This window comes from Seriola dumerili, unplaced genomic scaffold, assembly GCF_002260705.1.
Source record: "Seriola dumerili isolate Sdu_G_001 unplaced genomic scaffold, Sdu_1.0 BDQW01000149.1, whole genome shotgun sequence".
Lineage (NCBI taxonomy): Eukaryota > Metazoa > Chordata > Actinopteri > Carangiformes > Carangidae > Seriola > Seriola dumerili.
In genome coordinates, this window is record NW_019174404.1 from 5,166,509 (window position 1) to 5,184,752 (window position 18,244).

The 18,244-nt window shown below is 40.1% G+C and overlaps 1 protein-coding gene across 2 annotated transcripts in view; it reads right to left on the reverse strand.

Moving 5' to 3' along the window:
• Nucleotides 1-13,015, reverse strand: part of mta1 (metastasis associated 1) — a 44,307-nt gene extending 31,292 nt beyond the window's left edge. For both annotated transcript variants that reach the window (XM_022750862.1, XM_022750861.1), the window contains exons 1-2: nt 12,896-13,015; nt 1,426-1,493 (exon numbers count right to left, since the gene is read on the reverse strand). In XM_022750862.1, the coding sequence (XP_022606583.1) occupies nt 1,426-1,493; nt 12,896-12,923 (96 nt within the window). In that variant the 5' untranslated portion in view covers nt 12,924-13,015. The remainder of the gene's footprint in view (nt 1-1,425; nt 1,494-12,895) is intronic.
• Between the last annotated feature and the right edge of the window lie 5,229 nt (nt 13,016-18,244).

An 18,244-nucleotide genomic window follows, 5' to 3' on the forward strand; every position in this document is an offset into this window, starting at 1 on the left:
AAGGCATATGTGGTATGATCACAGGGATATATCAAGGTGTAGTGCACTGTAAGCATGTGGCAGTTAAGCAGTAAGGTTGATGAATTTTCGATGAGCAACACTTATATCCGAGTCACTGTTATATAATTTAGACTACTTAGCATTACATACACAGGCTATTACGCACAGTCAATTCAGCCAAAGTTTTAATTTTCTGTCTCTCAATAGTTTTGAGCAGCTGCTGGTTGTCAAGATTTCTCCCCACACTGTTCTATATTTTCTAGACATGTATCTGAAACCTTATGGAAGAGAAACTCAAAGATCCCTGAGGAGCAGAGAGACTGACAGTGACAGGCAGAATAGAGGGCTCACTCTGAGCTTTGTGTCAATCACATTAAACAGCCTCCATATTATCCGGCACAGGCCTGGGACAGACGACAGACATCAGGCACCTGTAACTAGTCTACAGGGACAGGACTCTTTTTCTGCTTCTTTGACTGAACAATGTAGGTGATGGCAGGCTGGGATTTAGCCAATCACCCTCCACTGCAACATTATCATCATACTTTTGACATGATAATACAATACTGTATTTACTGCTTTAAGAGCAATCAACATATATTATTTGAGCCAGACATTTAACATATTTAAAATGGGATATTTTCATTATCCTTTATGTATTTTTCCATTATAAAATACTGGTTTTATAATGACTTTAACTCATAAAAAAAAGTAGAAGAATTTTCTGTCTTACACAAATAATAATCTTGATGTATATGTTCCTCACAAAATATTTCTTAAAGACAAATGTGACACTTTCAATTTGTTTTGTCAAATTGTTTTGTTTTGTTTCTTTGGCAGTCAGACAAACTGTCTAAAACCTATTGATGTCCCATTTACTGTCATATACGACAAAGAGCAGCTAGAACACAGAAGGTATGGTATTTTTGCTTGAAAAATGTCTAACAATTAATCGATTATCAAAACAGTTGCAGGCTAAGTTCATTACATCTCTAATTGTTTCCTGGTGACATCTTCAAATGTCTGTTTTGTCCGACTAATAGTCCAAATCAAATTTACAATGATCTAAAACAGAGGAAAACTACAAATCCTCACAAAAGTTGGACACAGTTTTGGCAATAATGACACATAAAGGCAAATTTATAGTTTCCAAAACTGCAACTAATGAGTTTCATTAGTTCAATTTATTATTTTGTCCATAAAATGTCAGAAAATACTAAGAAATCCCTGTTATAATTTCCAACAGCCCAAACTGATGTCAAATGTTTTGGCCAACAGTCTAAAACCCAAAGATATTCACTTTACTGTTTGGTGTTTTTGTTGAGAAATTATTTAAATGATTAAATGGAAAGAGACATGAAATCTGATGTGCAGCGGTCATGATCTGTGCTGCATTCAAGGGTACAAATTCAACCACACACTCACCTTGTTCAACTCCTCTATCCTCCTGATCAGCAGTGGGTTACTGGACGAGTTCTCAAAATAAACATAATCTGCAGAGGAACAGCAAGGAGGAGGAGGAGGAAGAGAAGGAGCGAGGGGAGAATGGAAAGAGAAAGGAAAATAAATGTCAGTCAAGCATTGCAAGGTCATCCAAATATTCAGGTTGATTTCCAGTTGGACCACGCTATGACAACTTAATTAGTCAACAGGAAAAGTGCAATACAGACATACACAAAATGTTGAATTAACTCAATTAGACACAGGAGATCCAGCCGTAGTTGGGAGGTCTCTCTCTCTCTCTCTCATCTCAACACCCAACCACCACACACCACAACACACACACACACCACACACACACACCACACACACACACACACACCACACACACACACCACACACACACACACACACACACAGGCTCTCCAGTCCTTCCTTCAGACTGCAGCCTTGTATTTCCTCAGCCCTCATGCTTTCTTTGTCTTATTTTATTTCTGTGCTTGCCCCCCACCCCCACCCCCACCCCCCACACACACACACATGTGTTTATTGCATGCACGGAGTGTTTGAATTTCTGTGGGTGTGTATGAGAGACTGCACATGCTTTAACACGCATGTGTGGCTTTACTATGCGTGTGCGTGTTTGTGTGTGTGTGTGTGTCCTGGCACTGCTCCAGGCCCATTGGAGGCTTAGCTCTCACCAGGATATCCCCACAGGCCCCAGTCTTGGTAGGGTGCCTGGTCTTAGCCCTGCATGTGTCTTGGCTGAGTGCTGTCAGATTATACCCCACACTTGGTAGGCTGCCTGGAGCCGGAGCTATCCTCCCTTCACCGCGAACCCCCCCCAATCCCCCACACTCCCCCAGGCCCCCATCTTCTTGACCGACTAAGCCAGAGATCGGCCGAAATTCCACCAGCATAACCATGATACACACTGACTCATGTTTATTTCCTGAACCTCCTGTGTCCAGCACTAACTGGTTTAGGCACGTACCCATCATGTTAGCACACCCAGGATCAGCACGGACATCCGAATCTATACTGCATTTCTATCACTGCCGGTTAAAGGAAAAATCCACCTACAAACACTTTGTTAAACATTGCTAAAACATCTATCAGACACGTATCTTGTATTTTCAATCCTCACAATGGAGACATTGGACCCAGAGAACAGTTAGCACAATCCTTGAAAACTGACCGTAACTCTTCATTGATTATTAAAGTAATGATTATTTACTGTTGATCAACAAATCAATTTATCGACAAATCATTTCATCTTTAGTCTCAATTTCGGTCTCAAGACATTTCTACCTCAGACTCACGAGTCAAATAATAACAAATTCAGTCTCTCTGGGACAGAAGAGGCAGAAACACTAATCTCTCCACCCGCAGTGATCTCAAACAGATCATAATGCAAAGCAGCCACAAGATTTGGTGGTGAGTAAGGGGCACACCTTTGACTTCTACTGAAAAACAGGTTCACACCCCTTCTCTAGAGCTTTCTAAAGGACACTGCACAAGTAAATATCAAGATTCAGGATTTCTGCAGTGTTCACCAAGTTAAATTTAAGACCTTCTGAACACTAGATAGACTGACATTTAAAACCTGTTTCACGTTTAAACCAGTGGGGACAGTGAGATTTACAGTATCAAATTTTTGTCAGTACTTCTCAGGTGTATATGACCATAATTCTTAGTAATATGATTAATTCATTAATTAACATAACCTGGAACCAGATAAGTGGCACAAAATTATATATATAATTTTTTTTTTGTTTTTGCTAAAATAACACTTGCCAATTATAAGTTGATGATCTCCTTAGTTAATGTGACAAGCAGCAATAATAACATTAATAATAATAATAATAACTTATATAATAATAACAACAATAACGACAAAACACATTATAACTCCTCTAACTCCCACAGGCAGAATCCAGATTACTTATTTTAATCTCCCGACAGCCACTAAACAGACATAGAAAAAGTTATAACTAATGTGACTGTCTACAGCAGGCAAGAAAAACTATTCAAGGCCTTTGTAAATAAAATTCAATACTTTCTAATATCTTCTAAGGCCCTAAATTCAGTGCTTTTTAAGATTTTAAAGACCTGAACATGTCCCACTGGTAGAATTAGCTAAGTAAGCAGTGGCACAGGATAAAGTAAATTCAATGAATATATTCCTAAATATTTTGTATGCAGTGAATGATCTGTGTATAAAGATGCAAGAACTTCACACCTCCTCTTGTGGGTTAACCAAAGCAGCAGCAGCAGCAGTTCAGAAAGCATGTACAGTGTAATTTGTATGACAGCTTCTTCTGGCAACCGCAGTAACACATTCTCTACTCTACATCGCTACGAGATGAGGAGAGATCGTCACATCGTGCCTATCCGCTCGTCACCCCGTAACAGCTTGTTACTAGACTCCACTGCAACTGTGACATCTTCGTCCTTCTGCTGAATATCAAATAGGCCAACTTGAAATTGAGCCGCGCTGAGACAGAAAATGAAGATAAGACATCTGACTTGCTCGTTTTCTAACACGCAAGGGAGGAGGCAGCAGCCTGGGGGTCAGGGGTCAGAGGAACAGGCTTGTGACTAGTTGTGATCACCAGACTGGCTGTGTGTGGACTGAAGTGTGGTATGGGAAAGTGAATTAGACCCTATCATTTTATTAAGGATGGTTGAGGCATCCTCAAGCAACAAACTTGATTAGAGCTAAACAATTAGTCGATCAATCAATTACTCAATCATGAGATAATTAATCTGCAAATTTTTCTCCTTGTTTTTCCTAAAACAGACACAATGCAAGGATGTCATTGGACAGCTAATAAGCACAAATGATCCAACAAATCAATAAATTGTTTTTAAGCAATAACATCAAACTATTGATGCTTTTCAACATGAGGATCTGCTGTTTTTCTTCATCGGAAATGCAAAGTACATTGAGTATCTTTGGGTTTGGGATTGTTGTCTTACAGAAAAAGCAATTTGAAAAAGTCACCTGGGCTTTCATCCTTTGGAAATAATCACCTAAGAAGTTTCCTGAAAAGGGCCATATAGTTTGATACTAATTATACGTAAAATGAAGGAGTGATCAGTTGGTAAAGTTGGTTCCAATTATATTTCTACATCCTAAGATAGCACAACTTTAAGACTTTGGTTCAGAGGACAGAATGTGACAGCAGGTGAACTGCACATGCAAAATATGAAGTATGTCCTCAAACAAACCAAAAATGTGGCATAAATGAAGATTAAAGTTTGCAATAATAAATGAATGAATAATGAGTAAGGTTTTGGGGCAATTCCTTAATGGAAATTCACCTGGAAGTCAATAATAAACTCAGCAATTATTTGAAGTAACTAAAATCACCTAAATAAAATAGTCCTGCATGGTTCTTTCAAGTAAAGTAAATAGGAAATAACAGGCTTGTAAAATAGAGCATTGCCAACATTTCTTTGAATGTAAGTAATAATTGAGGCCACAACATGCCTGTGACGAGTTCCCAGAGGTCAAGTTGTCTTCAAGTTGTTCGTTTTGTCTGGCCAAATGTCCAAAATCCAAATAAATTCAAGATACATTGATATAAAAACAATGAATGGCAAATTGTTATATTTGAGAAGCTGGAACCAGTGCAATATCCGCAAGAGAAATGACTCAAATGATTACTCGATTATAAAAATAGTTTGGGTTAATTCAACATTAACGGGACCGCATGTTCTGAACCTAGGATGGCTGCTAAAAGAAAAAAACATTCCCTGGAGACGTAAAGGTAAATAAAGCTGTCAACATTCAGAAGAACCCTGATCAAAAAGCTCAAAAACAGGGACAGGTCTCATGACAAACCACGGAGAGACATGTTGACGCTGAACTGCGGCCTTCAACGGTTGCCAGTTCTGAGGGACCCATTAATCGGGAGCCAAAATGCGTCATGACTGTTTCAAACCGAAGCTGAACCACATGTCGAACATTCAGTTTTGGTGTGGTGTCGGGTGTGAATTGCCGCCGCTCATTAGGACACTTTTTTTGGGCGCTGGTGACGACACGTCTCCCAGTGCATTTAGAATCACTGTGAAGGTGGGATATTGGGCACAGATCACCGTCTTCCTTTTTCCTGGCATCGGGAACTGAAATTACCAAGAATGGAATCACTTTAACGTTCAACCCGTGTCCCCTCCGGCAAGAAAAAGCGGGAGGAAAACGGTTAAGTGACAGTCAAGAATGGGATGTTTGAGTGTTGGAGTTTCCACCATGTGAGGAGCCGAAGCCTGGTAGAGAGCGAGCTGGAGAGGAACTCAAAATGAGAGCAACAGAGAGAGAGGAGAGGGCCTGTAGGCACTGAGCAGCGTCACTCAGTCTCTCCATTTCCCATCAGCCCTCCCGCCGCCTCAACCCGCGTATAACCCCCCCTCCCACCCACCCACCCACCCTCATGCTCTCCATCCCCCGCTCTCCCAGCGTCAACCAATCACATGGCTCCGGCGCCTATGATGTCACAGTGCAGTCGAATTTAGTGCGAGCCAATCAAGGCATGTTACTGAGCCCCAAAAGAGAGAGTCTGCTGGGCTGATTCAAACCAGGCCAGAGAGAGACAGACAGTCAGGGAGACGCAGTGATGAGAGAGGGAAAACATGAGTTAACTGATGGAGTCTGGGTATGGACAGAGAGAGGGAGACTGGAGGGTATCAGACACACACATAAGTGCACAGCCTAATAGAGATGGAAATGGGCGAATGAATAAGACACTTAAAATAAAGGCAAAAATCTGAAATGAATTAAAAAAAAAAAAAAGGTATAATAATCAGCATCGAAGTGTGGACTAATTGGTAAATCAGACCAACCAGAAAATTAATCTGCAACTATTTTGATAATTGATTAGTCATTTTAAAAGCACGAGTTCCAAACGTGTGCCGGTTAAAGCTTCTCAAATGTGACAATTCGCTGCTTTTCTTTGTCATGGATGATTGTGAACAGAGTATTTTTGAGTTTTGGAGAAATTATAGCAGCCACTTTTCACCATTTTCTAACATTTTACGGACAAAATCAAGAAGATAATCAGGGGTTGTCATAGACATACCCTCCTCATGGATACCCATCTTAACCACTCAGCTTGTCAGCAAAACAGGCCTGGTTCATACGTTGGTTAGTTTGTCATGATGTTATCTGTGTTGACGTCTCAATTTAGGGTAATCTGAGTTGTCAATAGTTCATAAAAATGTTTAAAAATTATCAACATAACACAGACTAAACCTGACAAAAAACCAGACCAGTGTTTTGCCACAGTCTTTATATTCAGCACAGAAAACAATACGTGTCACCTGCGCCTACCTGAAAAACTGCAAAGGCTGTGAAAAACACACATCTTTGTATGTCTCAGCACAGAAAAAGTATTGTCACTGTCAAAACTTGCAAGTTGTCTAAAGATGAATTTAAAATCTGGACTGAACAATTCACTGCCTGACAGATGTTGGTTTAACACGTTAAACATCCTCATACTGATCTTTACATTAATCTACTGCACCTTGGTACAGCAGTTCCTAAACTAGCGGTCAGGACCGGATTGTTTATTTTTTTTTCTTACTTTTCTCAAAGCTATCTCTCCATGACTCTCAAAAACTATTCAAATAAAAAAAGAATTTGAGAGGGGAACATCACTTTTTGGATGTCAAACTGTTCACAGCTCACAGACATTTGCAACCTGTGATGAAGGGTTTAGAGCAGGCACTGTCAAACTAAAAACTCTGAGAACTTGCGTAATAGTGTACTATATCTTACACAGAAAATTTGTTAGTACCTGATAATGAAAATAATCGGTATTTGCAGCCCTGCAGTATATCCTCTGCTACAGCATTCTGTCACACTATCTACCAACATTTTCTTATCACCTGATAGAGAATCAACAGTTTCTGCTGCTGGCTTCAGTAAAGCAGTTTTCTGCCCTCGCTGCCATGCAATATACAGTGTGCCAGCAGCGAAGCCTAATGGGAGTACACCTAGTGCCAAAGACGTGTAGCATCACTAGCAGAATCAACCTAAGAATGGGTCATGGTTTGGAGCCATATAGCTGGCAATATAATACCTGAATTTTGTTACTAGTACAGAAACATTTTCAGGATGCCTCATTTTGGTGAGAAAAGCACTTTTTGTAACAAAAACCTCAACAAATTAAGCACAAACCTCCAGTATTTAAAGATATCTTTAAACAAACAATCAAAATACAGGAAGTTAAACCAAAATAAAATACCGTATTACGCTACAGAATTTAAATTCCAATTAGAATTTTCAATTTTATGCACCTGATAATATTCAATACACGGACACAGTTAATTTGGGATTCAAAAACCACTAAAGCTCCTTACGCACCCGTAGTAGGTACAGAGGTGGTGTCTATAAACAGTACATTATATATGACAGTAATGAAAAGGACTGGGCTCGAGGAACGAGAGGGACAGAGAGGCAGGATACAGAGAACGTGAACATCCGCCCACGCTTGTCCACGTGCACATACCCCCTCAACAGCCATCCAATGCTTACTCATAGACACACACACGCACACACACTGAGAGGTGTGTCTGTCATCCTGAGCAGCAAGCATGGAATAGATTATGGCTCAGATGGAGGTTTTCTATAGTAAAAGGCAGGTAATTTAATCTTCTGAATCAATCTGCACCTCTTTTTCACACTTTAATATAACTTACTTTCCCTGATCGAACCTGGACACAGCTGCTCACATCTGTAGAGTGAGACTTAACCATTTATCTATCCATCCATCCTACAAATTCCTGTTGTTACCCCTGCATGATGAAAGTGAGCATGTACTTTTCAGACACTTACTGCTCTGCAACTCTCTTCTCTCTTCTGACCTGAGAGATAATCCACATTCAACACTAGAATGTAAAACATTAATTAATGTGAGCGTTTGCTCTGTTTAATATTATGTTTAATGATGTTTAAGCAGAGAGGGATTTGATCTAATAAAAAGTATTAGCATTTTAACTCCCATCACGCATCTATCCTGCAACTTTCGCTGCAGCAATTACTGCAGCTTGTTCTTGTTTAAATGTGATTAATCAGCAAACATGTGCAGGTTTTATTCAAAACTATTTTAGGGTAGTTTAGATGACCACATCTTGAATTTAATTAACTGTGGTCCCACAAAGATGCTACAAGGCAGCTAGCCCATAGCAAATCCTGTTTAATTTGATGGATGTATGTGCACTGTGCAGTTTGGCCTCTAAACAAATATGATGATAGGGACACTCTGTTGAAATAATCTAATAGCTGTCGTGTATCTGTTCAACTGACCATCCTGTATTTGGCAGGATGGCAGCGAAACAAGCCTCAGATCCTCACTCTGCGAGTACACCCACCAGATCTGCGAGAGAGGCAACTGCCAGCGTGGGCAATTAACACCAGCCACCAGCCAAGCAATGTGTGGGCACTGTCAAAGTTTGTAAGTTAGTCAGTTTGTAGAGTAGTAAACACAACAACACCTTTAGGCAGGTTCTGAATCATAACTGGCAGCATGGGGAAAATCCTCACCAGTCACCAGCCAAAAGAAATGCAGGTCCTGACACCAAAGTTTGTCACTTTTTAAGTTAGTAAACACTACAGCACATTTAGTACATTCTGCACAAGAGTTTTCACACTCCAACAGCCTCAGTGCAAGTATTAATTTAAAGGACAGGTGCATACATTTTCAGGCAAGTCTTAAAACATGCTTGCCGTAGTCATTGTTCCGATCTATACTAGTTATCAGGGATGTCACGATACCAGAAATTTGGTAGTCAGTACCATTACCAATGAAATTCCACCATTCTCAATACCACAGCAAAAAACAGAAAACAGAGGGTGCTGCACAGTCTGCTACCACATGCACATGCGCACACATTCATACAGTCAGTGTGCAAGCAGCAGTTTAAATTGACTAACAAGGTGACAGACTGGTGGTGTGAAAACAGTCAGTGTTAAATTCTGACTGACTGAACGGTAATGAGCCTTTGAGGACGTTGTGTGTGGAGCATTGCTGCAATAGATGTCAGCTGTGGCAATTCGCAAACAATAATGGTAACATTTCAGGACGTGAACATTCGTTTACTGTGCCTGCCTTCTTCTTCTTCTTCTTCTTCTTTTCAGGGTTTGCCAGTATAAAAAGGGCTTTAATATACATGGTCCCGGTCAGTCCTGGAAGATCACATCTCCAGTACCTACAACATCTATGTTACTTTAGAAAAACAAGTATTGTTGACTTGGTACCAAAGCATTGGTTCTCATGACATACCTACTGGGTATTGAGATATCCTTTCCTGATGTGCTTTCAATGTCAGTGATGGGGAAGAAAATCCACAGTCCTTGTTCTGTGCAAAACTACATTAGAAAGTTTGAAGCTCAAGCTAAAAGCAGGCTTTAACAGTCTTTCAAAAGTAGATCTTCCACAGTTACAGTCTTTTTAATAAAAAAAATCCCTCCACTGTCCTCCACTGCAGCTCAATTGCTCAGCAAAGAAGCGCTGTTTGGGAAACACAAAGGGAATTTTCTACTAAAAACCTTTTACTGTGGAAGATATCCATTTGATCTGTCGAACTAAGGGCATTCCTTTGAATGGGGGCAGGCCACTGGTGCAGCTGAGGTGCCAATACAGGGGGCTCTGACAAAAAATAAATAAAAAAAAAAGCAGGGTCATCCAGCAAAAAAGTTGAACCTAGCTTAACTCTTGCTGCAACGCAAGGTAACATAACGTCATCCAGCGAGGCGTTGCGTTGGCCAAACATATACACACGTGAATGCTTTATTTTTCTCAATTTACCCAGTGATCATCCTCACGAAAGTTATCATGCCGTCGTGATAACTTTCCAGTTTGTAAAATCCTGTCTTACAGTACCATAAACTTCTGTGCAGTGTTTTGGCATCTGAGATGCCTTAGAATTCACATTATCTGGTACTCTGGACTTCTATGAATCACTGGTACGTGAAGCAACACACCCCCACCTACGCAGCACCCTGAACACAGGACTGACTTCAGTCTGAATGCCTGCTAAAGCCTCATAATGGCTTCAGAAAAACTTAGGAATACATTTTTGCACAAACAATGACCATGGATTTTGTCCTTAGATCACTTACATTGGAAGTGCATTAGGATGGGATCTTTTAATGACTAGTGTGAACAGGAGGAATGACTGCAGCATGCAAAAACCCGTTTCAATATTCATATGGGCACAAGACTGTAGTTTGAAGACAGACTTGAAACATTGTGAACCTATCCTTTAAAGTGTTCAATTCCCAGATCTCAAGAAAACTATTTATTTTCTCATTGTCTCATGAGAGACTCATTTTTGTCAGAGCAATAAATCTGCAGCAGGTCTTAGTGACTCTCTGCAGGTTTAGACTTTTAAACTTCTGTGGCCTGTTCACATAAGACTCTGGGCTAGATTCTCTTCCCTTCCCTCCCCAAGATGATAAGACATATGTTTTAGCCTATACTTAGTCACAAACACTTTCCTGTGAATGGGGTAAAGTACGAGGAAGAAGCACTGCGGGCAACGGAAGAGTGGCTTGTGGCCTGCACGGTAAAAACAAAGACATCAAGGCCTACAAAGCCGGCTTTTGTCCAGGGTTCATTCACAAGGGAAGTCATTGCTTTTCTAAGATGATCCTGCATTGTCTTGCAAAGTAGTGGCCATCTTTCCAAGGGTTGGTGTTAGGAGAAGATTCAGTCAATTATGGTGCCTACTTTAGGCCTACATTGTGCTTGTTTTCAATCTAAATTATTTTTCTGACTGTGGAAAAACAGTTCAACAGTATGTTTATTCAGTAGTATGATTTTTATCTGTTTTCATATTGGTTTATGTTATTACATGTTATTCACTTATTCTTATTGTTCTGAAAGCATACAAGTTTTCTAGAGACAAGACAAACGAGTTAAGTTGGTTGGTATCTCAGTTTAAGAGTCTAACAGACTGAAGAGACATACCAAATTCAGCAACATTTGGCTGGTGAAGTGTTAACTTTCAGCCCTGCTCTGGACATAATCCTGTGCTCACTCAGGTAGGCCTTGTTTCATTTGACCAAATAAGAGGGCAGTGACGTTCACTACAGGCTATTTTTGATGCAGGTACCGAGCCAAGGAGAGTGGCAGCATTCCTATTACGCTAGACAATTGTCAGTCATGGCATGCAAATATATCCTCAACATGTAATCAATCACTTTCACTTTCCCTCCCTGTCTACTTGACACACATATGCTTGGATAGAGTAAAACAGAAGTAAAAATTAGGCTACCCGACCATTACAGGGAGAACAACAGACTACAATCATGTAAAAAGAAAGATTAATGAAAAACTCTGGTTGATGGAAAACCAGACTGACCAGCTCACACAGGAAAAGGAAATCGTCCTATCCAAGCTACACCTGTCATCAACAGTATACCTGTCAGGGAGCACCAAACATGGCGTTTTTCTGACACTTTTTGACAGTGAAATTTGTAGTGACCATTTTAGCAGTAACCTCACACTGAGTAAAAATTTTCCAGTACTGATATTTTTCTGCACTGGGCATCCAAGTCTTTTTTTTTCATATCCAGTGATCCAGGGAAACAAGCCCCCCCCCCCATTAAAAAAAAGTAGCAACTACTTTAATTAAGCTATGTTGTACAGTAAATTTCATATGACTATTTAACACAGTACCTATAGGATGTAAATCAGAGCAATATAAGCAGAAAATGAGTGGGAGGGGAACGGGAATCTTAATTAGGTATTAACTGGAGTTGCCTGCACAAAAAACGACACCAAAAAAATATTGGTTAAAGATGTAAAAAAAATAATAATTTTTTTTTAAACATCTTTAAGCATTTTTTTGTTGCTTAAATGCTTATTGCTATATTTCTCATCTCAGCTCTCGTAAGTAGGAAGTATCCTTTAACTTTTTTTTTTTTTTTTATCCCTGGACTTACTCTGCGAAAGCATCCACTCCTTGCTGCTTCCCTGTAAGTCTTAAGGGGTTTCTGCAGGTTAAGTGAAATACTAATAACGTTACTTACTATTATGAAAGACACGACCGGGCCGTAGTTGAATGGTACGCAAAACTTTTTAGTATTTGTCCGCCGTGTTACCTTAAATATACCTAAACACAATGCACGCTACTTTAGATGCATCTTTACATTGAAATAGTTGTTTGGGTTTATGCTAAGTTACAAAAAAACACAAAAGAAACGTGCAAAACCGGGGGCAGTTCGGTAAGCGAACCACTACTCTTCATCACCATCCTCCTCTTCACTCAGTCACCATCATCATCTGTGAAGCACAAGGCTGTTTAGCTTTAGGGAAATAAAAGAAGGGAAGGAAAAGACGGACCACGCTCTGTAAATACATAAAAGACCCGCGGCGAATCATGGCGAGTCCGCCATAAAAAAAAAATACGGGAAGCTCCTAAAATGTTGTCCCCGCCGCCACCTTACCTCCAACCCGGTACATGTTCGCTGCCATGACTGCCCCCGGTCCCTGGCTTCCTCTCCAGGTAGAGGGGAGGCTCTCTTCTCTCTCTCGCTGCCGGAGCTGTGTTAGCACTGCCGCCGCTGTGTGTTGGAAAATGGTGGATTGATCAATACGAAACAGACCAGCCGAGAGACCTTAAAGAGACAGTACACTTTATGTCTACACTCGAAATTTGGCGGCAGTATCTAAAAACTAAAGTCGTGTAACAAATTACTACTTGAATTATGCTAATGTCGTGACCGTTAACTACTAACAACCGTTTCTAAAATCTAACGACGCCATTATTCTTCTTCTAACGGCTAAACCAACGGTTATATCATCGATTTTCTCAGTGAACATTACCTGATCAGTTGGTTAGTTAGTTGTTTTTCTTTCTCTAGTTTAGATGATAAATGAAGAAAAAATAGTTTCTTGAAAGTATGCATGGTCCTACTTAAACTGACCTGGTGTAGCTCAGAAACCAATGGTGGAATATATACATATCATATAATTATAATTGATTAATTGCAAATTTGTTTGCAATTTCCATCTTGTAGGCTTGTTGTTGAGGGACTTTATTTTAAAATCTAGTTTTAAGACCTTAACTATTATGGTTTATATTGAGGTCACGTGTTGTTTTGTTTATGATGCTCTAATTTCTTCAGTGTGTCAAGGAATTATGAACTCATACCAAAGAAGTACAGCTTGTTAAATTAGGCTAATAAATATTTTTAATAATTGATTGATTGTTTAGACTATACAATGTTTAAAAATAGTGGTAAAGGTCCTTAATTTGTCTGACCAACAATGAAAGATCAATCAGTTATCAAAATTGTTGACAATTTTCTGTTGATCGACTTAACAATTAATCAACTAATCATTTCAGCTCTAGAGTACAGGTTGGTTAGGTGCCTGGGGAAATATCAATAGGGGCCCCCTAGGTGTTGTCAGCTATGTAGCCTAGATTTATTCAGGTTGGAGTTATGCTTGGATTCATGGGAGCTCACCAGTAAGAATGATAAAGCTGTAACTTGTCCTGCAACAAAACTATCAGTCTCTAAAGTCCTGAAATATATATATATATATTTAACCTTGTTGCACAACATAATAATTTGTCTACATAAAATATGAACTTGCGCACATGACAATGAAAAAAATTCTTTCAAGCCCTTGGCAGCTCCAAGGGGCTTTTATTTTTTTGCAACGATGAGTACCTTTACTTTAGAAATTGCATAGAAATTACATCTTGCTGATAATATCTCTACTTTTACTCAAGTAAAATTTTGAATGTATCACTTGTACTTATATTTTAATAGTATTTTTTTTACATTGTGGCATTGCTAGTTTTACTTCAGTAAAGGATGTTAGTACTTCTCCCAGTACTGTCAGAAACTAAAAGCTACAGTAATAGTCACCATTAAAGTCTCATGACCCTCGTTTGAAAAATAAAAATACAGTGATATTTTCAGGTGAAACCCCAGTTGTGCACCTTTTAAGAGTCAGCTAATGAAACATTTAGAGTAAGGATGTTTGAAACTGGTGTTTTCAACGAGCAGAATCTATTTGGGCCTGTCTTAACCACTGAATCTCCCACAATGACAGAGACATATCCTTTTAAAACAACTTACCTGGAACTTGATGCATCAGAAAACTTAGCGTTCCTGTTCCATCTCTAAAGCCAATGCTGTGATCCTAAATCCCTTGGCTCACTGGTGTTAGTTGAGGTCTGTGGATTAGATCTATGGGCAGGGCCCCATGGGGGTTTGTTCCAAAACGGAATAGGCTCATTTAAATTGAATTAATGTGTGCAAGAACGGTGACAGTAATAACCAGATAGATGTAAAAGATAATGTCATGTTAATTGTTAGGGTGTTTATCTAGTATGTTGTTGGTACTGAAATTATGTATCCTGGTTTATCTAGGCTACTTCATTCAGGGATGCGCACATAGGAATGCAGATTAATTAATTAATTAATTAATTAATCCATCAGACTTGGTCTCAGTATACAACATTGGATGCACCAACATTATCTTGACCGTGTGCAATGAGGGCAGACCCAGTGACTGATGGTATGATATTACAGGATTCACAGGGGTCTGGTAACATGACAGGAAAGGTTTAGGACAATCAAGCTTATTACAACATTACAGCAACCCACTTAGTTCATTGTAGGAACCTGCTTGCATGTGGGCAAATAGAAAGTGGGCAGAATATTGTAGTAAACAAACAAGATATTTTGTACTGCAACAAAGACCAGCAGCAGAATTTTCTTCTATAACACCTACCACGCATACAGCTATTCTCCCTGAATTATATTTCCAGTATATCAAAATGAAAACACAATGGCTTCTAAAAATAAAAAAACAAACATAAAAGTACAGCTTTTGATATGAGTAAAAAGAGTGTTAAGCAGAAGGTGTCTTCTGTATAACAAGAGAGGGCAGGAATAGTATAGCCTGCCAGTGATAGTTGATTAGCTCAGTTTTCACTGTGGAAACAGGAGTACTGTAGAGCCTCGATGCAGAAGGAATGCTGTGGTGAAGGCTATATCTGATCTATACCATATGGAAGCCTCAATTACTGTGGCCTAACACAGGGGACTACAGTCTGCAGTCACATGACCGTTATAAGCCAATCGTGTGTACTTACAATATGCACTCCTGCTCAAGTGTGCAGTCTCAATGTTGGAACTGTGCTGCATAGGAGGGACACTGTATTGTGTCTCAGGGCTCTTTTATGGAAAAGAACGAGACACAGATAGTGTGCGTGTGTTTGTATGAGGGTGTGCACAACCATTTATGTCATTTAGACTAAAATATAGTGGATTTGAGAATGTTTTTCAATGGTAATGTGCAACGTGGGAGCAAAACTAAGAAGTGTTTTGACGTGGGCTATAATTTTGTGTTAAAGAAACAAAAAGCATTATTACCCAATGGATATTCTTTCATTCTGTATATTTATTGCCCAATATACAGCATGCTGCTATGTGCAACATAAAGTGCATTTCTGTATAAAATACAGTCATTACCCAACTGAAAAGTGCTGCCTTTTCTTGAGAACATTGCTCACAGTAGTGCACTTTATTTCAAATGCCTACTTTGCTAATCAGCTTTCCCTTCCCTGCAATACTATAGAATAAAAATGTACAGTCTATTACAGAAAATCCCAGCACAATTTGTGTGTTATATATCATACAACAGTCGACACAAGTGAGCTGTCTTTTAAGCCGTTGTAATGTTACCCAATAAGCTGGGAGGAAAACTGTGCCAATACATAATGTGGTCTTAATTAAAGGAAAATAGGTGGTCAACAATGTAGCCTTGTATTTGGGAACTGTGACTACTTTCATTAGAACTGTTTGTTTACTTGGCTGCTTGGTGCTGTGCAGATGTTCTTTTTGAATCCACTTGCTCCTCTGCCAGATGTTGCTGCAGTCAGGAAGACAGGCAGGCGAGCATGCAGGCAGAGCTCCACACAGCACAGCACAGTGCAGGTGTTCTCCCCGATGAATCTCAGTCTGCGGAGATGGATCGGCCGAAGACACAGTGTCTGCAGAAACTCCCCAAAGTTAGAGTGGCTGCAGTCCTGGAGGATGACCTCTGACGGCCTCTCTCTCTGTCTCCTGCTTTCTCCTCCTCCCTTATCCGCTTTCTTTCCTCCACTCCTCCATGTAGCAGCTAAATGCACAGGAGAGACAAAGACACAGAGGAAATCAATTAGCCCCGTTTCCTGGCACAAACCATTCCATATCTTTGATTGTGGTTCCTCATTTGTTCTCTCACTGGGGGTTGAGCTTGGATCTAGAGACACTATGGGAGGTATAGCAATAAAGAGTCTACTGTTACAGCACTATCTCCTCTGCACCTAACAGTCAAACACTGCATGGGTGTATTTCTGTATCAACAGTGGAAAAACACACAGGTTTTACCCAATTATCTTTATTAAAAAAAAAAAAAAACTACCTGAGTGTTCTCAGATGTTGGAACACTGAAAGTGGTCAGCCAGGTTCAGTCTTTGTCTGGTAACAACAAGCCATGCACCTCTTGCTTTGACTCATGCTGTAGGTACAAAGTATGGTAAGTATTACTGAGCTCCAGTTTATCAACAGCGATCCAAAGTGACCCCAGAGGTTTTGTGAATGCATACACAAAACCGCTTGGAAAATATCCAAGAATGCTATCACACAAGTATAATTTTTGATTGTCTGACAAGTCCTGAACGTGACAGTTCTCTGTTGCAGACTTCCATAGTGACTTGCCATTTTGTCACTGCTCTGAAAGCTTTGACACTAGGCAGCACTGACTCTTTTAATTGGGAATCTCTGCTGTAGGGGATCTGTCAGGCAGATTTCACAGCTAAAAATATCAGTAACTGAAGATATTTACTCCCTCCCAGGGAATCTTGCCGAGGACATACAGCTTGTAATTATGTCCATCTAACGACAGGGGGAGCTATTGTACTTCTTTTGACAAAATGAGCAGTTGTTTCAAAGGGACAGATGCTTTGAGACCATGCAAAGTTGGATATAGTCTTATCTTAATCTTTATCTTATGTGAAATGCACATTTAAGCTCCAAAATCACTGACGAAACATCAGGATAGCCTAATGCCAACTGAAAACATGGTCATGGTCTAAGACGCAGTTACCTCAGTCCACCAGAGGGGGTCATCACTCACACAGCCTTTTCTTTTGTCCTCAGTTGCTCCCTGAAAAGCATCATGCAGAGGGAGAGGAAAGAAAGGCCAGCGATGCAGCCATCCCTAACAGAGGAAATGACACTTCAGTGACTACCATCAGGGCATCATGTAGACCTCAAGCATAACATAAATCAAACTTTGTCATTAGGTCCTCGTTATTGTCTCTCTGGTGGCGTGTTAGAAGGCTGCTTTACCGTGTGCTTTGCTTCTGTCTGTCATCTGTTACTGCAGACATGGGTCAGATGGAAACACTCAGCTTTACTTTGAAAGCCTCACAAGAAATCTTGGCCCTAATCCAAAACGGATTAACCATATTGCACTTGTGGGTTATTGATACTGTGACCTTCACAGAATGAAAGAGGAATGACTGTGCTACTGAGAAGAAAGACTGTGCCAGATATGGATGCAGACAGAAGGATATGTGGCACTGGAAAAGACGCCTTTGGAAGGTCCCAGGCCCCACCTTGCAAGGGAATCCTGCGGCTGAGTGTTCACCCTCTTCCATAGGATCATGTGCCAAAATGCCAGGCACTGCCAGACGGGTGGTTTTTTTTTTTGTCAAACAGCTGGTGATCCTCCAAATGTGTCTCCATCTTCAGACACTGGCAGTTGGTGAGAGGATGGTGTCGCGTGGG